General features: G+C 51.8%; 1 protein-coding gene across 1 annotated transcript; it reads left to right on the forward strand.

The window, feature by feature from the left end:
* Positions 1 to 7700, forward strand: LOC149904918 (cytochrome P450 6k1-like). The gene is made up of 2 exons (XM_090106951.1): positions 1 to 252; positions 6372 to 7700. The coding sequence occupies exons 1-2, from the start codon at positions 4 to 6 to the stop codon at positions 7644 to 7646; spliced, it is 1524 nt and encodes a 507-aa protein (XP_089963077.1). The 5' UTR covers positions 1 to 3; the 3' UTR covers positions 7647 to 7700.
* The last annotated feature ends 1611 nt before the right edge of the window (positions 7701 to 9311 follow it).

A 9311-nucleotide genomic window follows, 5' to 3' on the forward strand; every position in this document is an offset into this window, starting at 1 on the left:
ACCATGTTCGTGTTCGCACTTTTATGTTGCGCTGTTTTAATATTATGTTTTGCTTACTTAAACGGAAAGTACAATGAACACTATTGGAAGAAAAGAAATGTTCCCTTCTATTCAGAACACAAAGTGATGGGAGTGTTCTGGGACTTTGCAGTTAAAAGGAAACCAGTTTTTCAAAATCTAAGAAAAGTTTACAAAGAGTTCCGCAATGAACCAGCTGTTGGTATCGGCTCACTGTTAACACCGACTTTATATGTGATAGACCCTTTTTTTTTTTTTTTTTTTTTTTTTTTTTTTTTTTATAGTGGGGAAATCTTCCAAAGATACCCACGGCCCCCGGGGAAGGAGCCTTGGGTTATGTCGGATTCTTACCGACTAAAACCCCACTGTGTTCCGTCGAGCCGCTTTAATGATGGGGCCGCGGGTATTTGTTAGAATTCTTCCGCGACCCCCTCGGCGGCAGCCCATCTCCAGGCCAGGCGCAAGCCAAGAACAGGAAAGGTGGTTTGCCTGCTCTTCCCTCCCGTTGGCGGCATGAGCGGAACACGTCTCAAGTCGCCTCACCGCACCGGACGATGGATTACATTCCCCGTTCCACCGCCCGGCGCCCTTCGTCAAGGAGGCACGTTGCGACCGTGTAAAGCGGCCGCAACACGGCGACGACGCCCAATAAGACGTCTGCGCCGGATCGGGTCCGCGTGAGGATCCCTCTCGCGCACCCGCTCTGCCTCCTCTTTCTGCGAGATCACGCTCTCGGAGAATGCGATCACCGCACGCCAGGATCTGTCGCCATCCACCATTGCACGAACAACGGAGGGTAGAGAGAGATCCGGCCCGATTATCGCGACTAAGCGAGCACGGGGCTCGGCCCACGCGGGGCACACGGCAAGAGTGTGATCTGCCGTGTCCTCCGGGCAGGCACACCAGTGGCAGACCATGCTGGGCTCCCTCCTCGCGACTTTACACAGGTACCGCCCGAAGCAGCCGTGCCCGGACAGTATCTGCGTAAGGCGGAAGGTTATGGCCCCGTGCCGCCTGTCGCACCACTCTTGGAGGACTGGACGTATGGCCGCAACCGTCCTCTCACCCGCGCTGGGCTCCTCGAGCCGGCGTTCCCACTCTCGGAACCGCCGCTCGACAGCCTCGGCCCTCCACTCCTCTACTTCCTCGTAGGAAGGATTCACCCCATGTGACCTAGACGCCGAGACGCGGCGATACACGTCCGCTAGCATCTCGGCGTCCAGATCCCATGGCGGCGTTCCGGCCATTACGCAGGCAGCCTCAAAAGACACCGTGCGGTATGCCCTAACTACCCTGAGCGCCATGACCCGCTGCGGCCTCCGCAAGAGGGGTCTGGTACGGGCGCTCAGGGTGTCTGCCCAGATGGGGGCCCCGTAGAGGGCCATGGAGCGGATTACGCCAGTGTATAGCCGGCGACACCCACCCCCAGCACCTCTAAGGTTTGGCAGCAAACTTCCCAGTGCTCCGGCCGCCCCTACAAGACGGGGGGCGAGGCGACGGAAGTGCTCCGTGAACCTCCATCGGCTATCCAACACGATGCCTAGGTATCTCATGGTGGTGGTGACCCTGATTGCTACCCCATCCACCCGGATCTCTGCGCCTGCGCTATGTAGCCTCCGGCGACCAGGAAAGAAGATGGCTTCGGATTTCTCCAGCGCCACCCGTAGTCCCAACCGCCGGATGCGGCACACCACCTGCTCAACTCCCGTGGTAGCTAATAAAGCTGCGTCCTCGTATGTGGCCCCACGCGCAGTCACCAGAGTATCGTCGGCGTAACAAGTTACGCCAACACCTGGGAGGTTAGTGGCGCGCAGGACCCAGTCGTACCCGATGTTCCACAGAAGAGGCCCGAGGACCGACCCCTGTGGGACACCGCACGACACTTCCCTCTCACTCCATCCATCGCGGGTTGGATAGGCAACAGTCCTATCTGAAAGGTATGACCGCAGCAGTCGCACCATGTAGCCCGGCACGCGATGATAGTGGAGAGCTTGCAGGATACTGCCCCACGGTAGGGTGTTAAACGCGTTGGCGATGTCCAAAGACACCGCCAGGAGGACTTCTCCACTAGCGGCCGCATCTTCTGCGGTGGCTCTCACGCGAGATATTGCGTCGAGTGTGGACCGACCACGGCGAAAGCCAAACTGGTTCCCGCTGAGGTCTGGTCCCACTCCCTCCAAATGGTTGACGAGGCGAGCTGCGAAAACGCGCTCAAAAAGCTTGCTCACCTCGTCAAGCAATACAATGGGCCTGTACGCTGAGGGCGAATCGCGCGGGCGCCCCTCCTTTCTTAACAGGACCAAATTCCCTGTCTTCCACCTACGGGGAAATTGGCCCCGCTCAAGGCAAGCCGAAAACAACCGCTCCACCCGGGGCCCGAGGGCTTCCAACGCTAGCACCCACGCTCGGCCAGGTACCCCGTCAGGTCCAGGAGCAGTGTTTTTCCCTTTAAGCCGCGTAACTGCCGACTCCAACTCCTCATGGGTAACGGCAGGGATTTCTTCTGCGGGCTCCTCCTGTGACGCAGGTGTCGCCGCCATCGGCGGAGGAGAATATCTTCCCCGGTCCGGGAACAGAGATACCACAACCTGTTCTAACAGACGGGGCTCGAGAGACTGAGACAGGGGCGGAGCCCACGGGCGGAGCTTCTGCCTCACCCGTTTATACGGCCGACCCCACGGCACTCGGTTCAGACCCTCGAGCATCTCTTCCCATGCTCTATCCTTGGCGCTGCTGATTGCCTCCTTCAGAGAGGTAACGCACTCCCTGTAGGAGGCATACAGTTGCGCTTCCTCCACTTCGTCCCGTGCACTCCGGCGCCGGTGCCTGGTGTACGCCCGCCTCGCAGCCACGCAGGATGCGCGCAGCTGGGCAATTTCGGCGGACCACCAATACATCGGTCTTCTGCGCGGATTAGAGCGAACTCTACTCATGGCCGCATCACACACCTGCGCCATGGCATCAGCCATCCATGCTGCATCGTCCTCTACTGTTGCGATCTGCGGTGCAGGGATCCATGCCTGAACTATGGCAGCCTCAATTAGGAGTTCTCTATCGAGACTACGAATCGACCAACGTGGACGTCCACCATTTAGGGAAGGCTCACCGCGAAATGCGGATGGCGCAGAGACGCTGAAGCGGATGTATCTGTGGTCCGATAGCGTTTCCACATCAGTTACAACCCTCCAGTCGCTAATTCGCCTTGCAAGGGGGGGGCTAGCGAAGGTGATGTCGACGATGGAGCCCCCTCTTTGCCGCACGCATGTTAGCTCACTCCCGCGATTTACGACCGAGAGATCAGCTGCGACCGCCCAGTCCTGCAGCACCGCACCCCGCGCATTTCTCACCGATGATCCCCATGCCATTGATTTGGCATTGAAATCTCCGGCTAGAAGCACGGGCTGCGAAGGAGCGAGGTCAATCAGTTCCCCAAGATCTGCCAGGAACCGCTCGAATTCATCCAGGCTACGGTTGGGAGAGAAGTAGACCCCGATCACTGTGTTACCATTGATCGAGGCCGAGACACAACCCTGCCGCCGGACTACCCTTTCCATTACTGTGCCGCCCTGCGTTACTAGCGTCACCAGTCCATCCAAGTCGGCCGCCCAGTTGTCCCGGGACGGCACGAAATAGGGCTCAGCCACCACCGCCACATCTATCCGCCACTCCGCCAGACTCTGGAGCAAAAGATCCTGAGCTCCGGCGCAGTGGTTGATATTGCCTTGGAGGAAATGGAGGAGAGCCATTACTGCGTTTCCATTTCGCTAACCGTCACATTCGCCTCGACGGGCGCGGGACAAGGACACGGCGCGGTACCTGGACCATCGCGTCCCCGATTTCCTCTTTTCCGCTTGGGAGCCTTGCAAGCCGGGCCCCCGAGCCGATGACCTGCCGGTAGCTTGGCCTCGGAGCATAGAACGCAGCGAGCGGCGGAGGCTGAACATTCCCCGGCCTTGTGGTCTGTTTCTCCACATCGGAAACAGACGTTACTCCTATCTACGGGCGAATTGCACGCAGCTCTTACGTGCCCCACCTCTAGGCATCGGAAGCACCGCTGCGGCTTCACCCTGCCAAGCGTGACACTTGCAGAGATCCACCCTACTTGGATACGGCCCACCTGTGCCACCTTCTTTGCCGCGGCTATCGGGCAGCTCACCCAGGCTGAAGTCAAGCCGCGAGAGCCCACGCGCAGTCCACTACACTTAACGTGTTCTGTAGGGCATTCTCCTGCCTGAGAAATCGCAGCCACGACATCATCTACAGCCGCCGAGTCGTCCAAGCCGATGATGTGCACTTCAGTGCATTTCACCGGCCTGGAAACCTTGACGGTGCCTTCGTCCCAAATCTCCCGCAGCTTTGCAGCGAGAGCATCTGCCTCCTTCGAGCTTGCGGCACCAGGGATTTCTAAAATCCTTGCTCCAGTCGCGGCACGCTTGAACCGCAGCGCACCTACACCGATTTCCGCCAGATTAATCTTTTGGCGTGATCCAGCCATTATAGAGGCATAAGTGACGCCTCGCTCCTCTGCGCTTGGCTGCAGAGCAATTACGACAGCCGAGGACGAAGGATTGCGCAACCTCTGCGCCCTCGTGCGCACTCGCGCCGGCCCCTTTTTCTTTTTCGCCTTGCCCTTCTTTCCGACGACCGTCCATTCCTGCTCCAGCCGTTGCTGCAACTGGGGAGCAGAAGAAGTGGTGGGCACAGTCTTTCCAGCTGGCTTGGTCTTTTCCGGCTGCCGTGCAGCCTTACCCTTGCCCTTCCCCTTGGCTTTTGCAGCTGGATCCGGTTTTGCAGGCTTCGCAGCAGGCTGTTCCGGTTTTCTCGCCTTTGCTGGAGCAGCACCTTTCGCTGGCGCCCTATTAGGGGGCTTTGGCGGCGGAAGAGGAGGAAAGTCCTCAGTTGGGGCTTGCCCAACCGCCATTTCCTCAACCCTGCCATCCCCCGCCAAAGGAGGCCTTACACGCCTTTTTGGAGGGAGGCGCTCCTCCAACGCTTCAAACCGGGCGTCCACCATTCCCCCAACCTGCCGCATAATCTCCGCGGTCAGATCAGAGTCCACTCGCGTTTGCATGGGCTGTGCGGTCCCTATTATGGCCTTCAGCTCTCCCACCTCTTTTCGGAGGCCCGCGATTTCCGCCTGTAACTGAGTGTTCGCAGCTTGCAGCTGCCGCGTCTCCTCTGATGCAGTACGCTGTGCAAGAAGCACCGCCGCTTCTTGAATGGTGTCTGAGGCATCCTTGAGGGAACGTTTGAATGCCACCCTTAGGTTGGTCGATTTTGCACGCACCTGCTCGATGGCATTCAGGCTCTCCTCTATACGGCGTTGGAGGGCCGCGGTAGAATCGTCGGTAAGACGTCCGTCCCCAGTTTCTCCAGCGCGGGAGGTACCGGCTCGAGAGGCTCGGGTGACCTGCGTCTCCTCGCTAGCCTCGAGCTCCGATTCCCTCCGTATGCGCGACAAGGCCTTCCTAGCGGCTGTCATGTCCGCTAGGGTCTTTCTTGCAGAGGCTGTACCTGCACAGAGCCCAGCTGCTGCAGCCCCTCGCCCTTTGCCCCTTTTCGAGGCTTTCTTGGCCTGCCGCGTTCGGCCTTCTTCTGTGGAGGAGCCTGAGCAGCTCGCTCCAGAGGACCGCTTTCGCTTGGCCCACAGTCTATCCTCCTCATATGACTGGACCGTCATGAGACTATCTACGGACGTTGCCGTGGACAGCCCACTGGGTCCAGTCTTCCTCCTTCTGGTTTCAACGCGCCCCGTTTGGGTGCGCGCCTCCACCCCACGTTCCGTTTCGCTAAGCTTATCAGTCTCCGTTAATCGTTTGCCAGTGGTCAGTTGCTCAGTAGCATTAGGGCCTGATGCATCACCCGTATGGCGGCCAGTGCCCCCTCCAGAATACGATGGGGCTGACGGTTCTGTCCCGTCGGGACAGTCCCGTGAGGGATTCTCCACACTCGAAGCGAGGTGGTACCCTCCTGGAGTAGTTTTCGTTTTATTGACCTCCATTTTTGCTTTTTTATTAACCAGGGGGCGCTCCCCTGAGACATCTCTATCTGCCGGATTCCCACCGACCATTCATCCTCTCGCCGAGTGTCACTGACTTAGGATTGGGGTAATTTTTATAGGGGTTGTCTTCCCCGCAGTCCCGAAAGACTCCCGGCCCTGTCTGCCATCCTGCGAGCAAAAGCTCCGCTGGCCCCTTTGAGCCACAGACACGCACCAAAGCGCCAATCGCCATGCATCTCCTGTTTACTCTTCTAATAAGAGAAGAACAGAGAGCAACCAGCTTGGTCCATATTCGCTTCACTCAAGGTGCTGGCTTGCACCCCAAGCTACTGAGCCCCTCCGCCGCGACAAGGCTTGGACCACGGGGGGATATGTGATAGACCCTACTAATATTCAACATGTAGTAGCAACTGACTTCAACTCCTTCAGTCACCGAGGACTGGATATAAACGCAGGTGATCAGCTCGCCGACAATATCCTCTTCATGAATGGAAATCGTTGGAAACTTATGCGTCAAAGTATGTCACCCCTGTTCACATCCACAAAGTTAAAATCCATGTACTACATCATAGATAAAAGTGCCACAGACTTTGTGGACCATTTGAAAGCTAACAGAGACCTAATGAAAGGTAATGCATTTGACACTTTATGTTCATTCTGCAGTGCAGCTATAGGAGGTGCTGTGTTCGGAGTGAGCACAGGATCTATTTTCGATTCGCCTTTCCTTGATATGGCACGCAAATCGACAAAACCAACTTTGATGGGTAATTTCAAGCTCAGTATTGCCAACATGAGCAACCAATTATTCAGCATCTTAGGATTAAAATTATTTACCGATTACGAAGACTTCTTCATTGGTGCCATTAAGCAGATCATACGCCTACGAGAGACAGAAAAAACCAAACGACACGACTTTGCCGATATATGCGTAGCTTTACAGAATACTGGAAACATTGTAGATAAAGATACTGGCTTAGAATTAAAACCAACAGATGAGTTATTGGCGGCACAAGCGTTCTTCTTCTTTATCGCCGGTGTGGAGCCTACAGCTCAAGTGTTATTTGTCACATTAATAGAATTAGGAAAACATCCGGAATACTTAGAACGAGTCCACGATGAAATCGATGAAGCTTTTAAAAAACACGACAACAAAATGGACTATGACATTGTCATGGGTATGAAGTTACTTGATATGGTCGTAAATGAAGCTATGCGATTGCATCCACCTGTTGGATTTTTAAATAGAAAATGTGTAAAGGACACTGTTCTTCCAGTGGGTAATATTAAAGTTGACAAAGGAACGAGGATAATGATGCCAGTATTTGAAGTTCAACATGATGAAGAATATTTCCCAGATCCCGAGAAATTTATGCCAGAAAGATTCGCTCCAGAAAATAAGCACAACATCATTGATGCTACTTTTATGCCATTTGGGAAGGGGAATAGAGTATGTGTGGGTACTAGATACGCTACGTTACAAACCAAAGCTGGTTTGGTGCATTTACTACGCAATTTCACAGTGAAGACTGTTATTTCGGGTGAAGGACCCAAATATGTTCCTCATCCAATACAAGTAAGACTTGAGAATATAGACGTTGAATATATACCGAGGCGAATTCCTGCATAATTCTGAAATCTCAGTATTAATAACTTAATTAATAATTAAAATTAATAAGACTTATTTTACTCTTTATTATTTCCCCCATAATCATATTTCATTTTTTTTTCAATAAATTATTAATTATTTCTTTATCAAGTTCATTCCCACGACTGTAGTGTTTTGATCGACATGAAACTATAACACGAAAAACCGGTTAACTTAAAACCGTTACATGTTATTTTAGATATGAATATCAAAGTTCAAATCTATTTATATATGCCAAACAATGCTATATCTTATTGGAATATAAAAACATTTCCTTGATAACCACTGGTAGTAAAAACAAAACAACAAAAGTTGATATCATGCACGTGACTGCATTGACCCTATCACAGTCATCAGTAGTGAAAGAAATCACAAAAAAATATTTCTACACCACAAAAGAACAAACTTCTAAAAATATTAAATCACATCAATTAAAAGTAACTTCTTTTTCTTCGCTTAATAATTAATGGCTCCACCTAAAAGTAACTTATTTTAGGCACCGATTCATGACGGGGGTCTATCTTATATCACAGAATACATAATAGTAGCTAAATGCTTATCTTATATATAAAATTCTCGTGTCACAATGTTAGTCTGCATACTCCTCCGAAACGGGTGGACCGATTCTCATGAAATTTTCTGTGCATATCGGGTAAGTCTGAGAATCGGCCAACATCTATTTTTCATATGTACCACGGGCGAAGCTGGGGCGGACCGCTAGTAAGTATATAAAATTCTCGTGTCACAATGTTAGTCTGCATACTCCTCCGAAACGGGTGGACCGATTCTCATGAAATTTTCTGTGCATATCGGGTAAGTCTGAGAATCGGCCAACATCGATTTTTCATATGTACCACGGGCGAAGCCGGGGCGGACCGCTAGTTTTTATTTAAATTTTACTATGTTCTTCCATATCACAAAATGAAATAAGTTCAATTCTGTACAAAGATATTTTTAAAATGCATTACAATACGTGATCATTATTATTTTGAAACCAGGGAGTTCCCGGGCGAGCAGGTACCTAACATTGTTTAGAAATATAATATTACTAGCGACCCGCCCCGGCTTCGCACGGGTGCAATGCTGATACTAAATACACTACAGAAAAACTGAACGTTGTATATAAAAACATAGCGGCCCGCTCCGGCTTCGCACGGGTATAAAATAGATAGCCGGGCGGCCGGCCCGGCCGGTATCGCCGCAATCGCTACGTTATGGTGTTTGTTAATTTTAAAGCTTCATGTAATGAATTGTGAAATTAAAATAATAAAATTCAAAGACATCTTAAATTCTAATATGTCCACTGCCCTCTGACAGGCTGCTTATCTTTGAGATTTATTTATTCTGAGTATCATTTAGAACGCCATCTATATGCAAAATATCGTAGTTTCATTGAGTGTATGAATATATTATTATCTGTAACAAAATAAAAAATTGATAGATTTTAGTAGATATTGTTGTTTGTTACAAGATGTCGCTAATTTAAAAAACAACGATACGCAAGTTTGCTCGATTTTTATCAACAGGAGTGCAATTTAAAATTGTTGCGGTATCTGTTGAACCAATAGTAGTAGATCTCAGAGTCCTTGCTAGTACTGCTGTGTTGTGCCTTGGAGGTTTCAGTGGATAAAAATGCTCTGTTTGTAC

Source organism: Colias eurytheme, chromosome 11, assembly GCF_061535395.1.
Source record: "Colias eurytheme isolate Ceu_HAF_F1 chromosome 11, ilColEury1 Martin Lab GWU primary, whole genome shotgun sequence".
NCBI lineage: Eukaryota > Metazoa > Arthropoda > Insecta > Lepidoptera > Pieridae > Colias > Colias eurytheme.

Bases quoted from the DNA above. Each gene is read 5' to 3' on its own strand.
- LOC149904918 (XM_090106951.1), top strand. From the start codon at position 4: ATGTTCGTGTTCGCACTTTTATGTTGCGCTGTTTTAATATTATGTTTT. The intron at 253-6,371 runs GTGATAGACCCT...CGCCGCGACAAG, and splicing joins TGTTAACACCGACTTTATAT to GCTTGGACCACGGGGGGATA.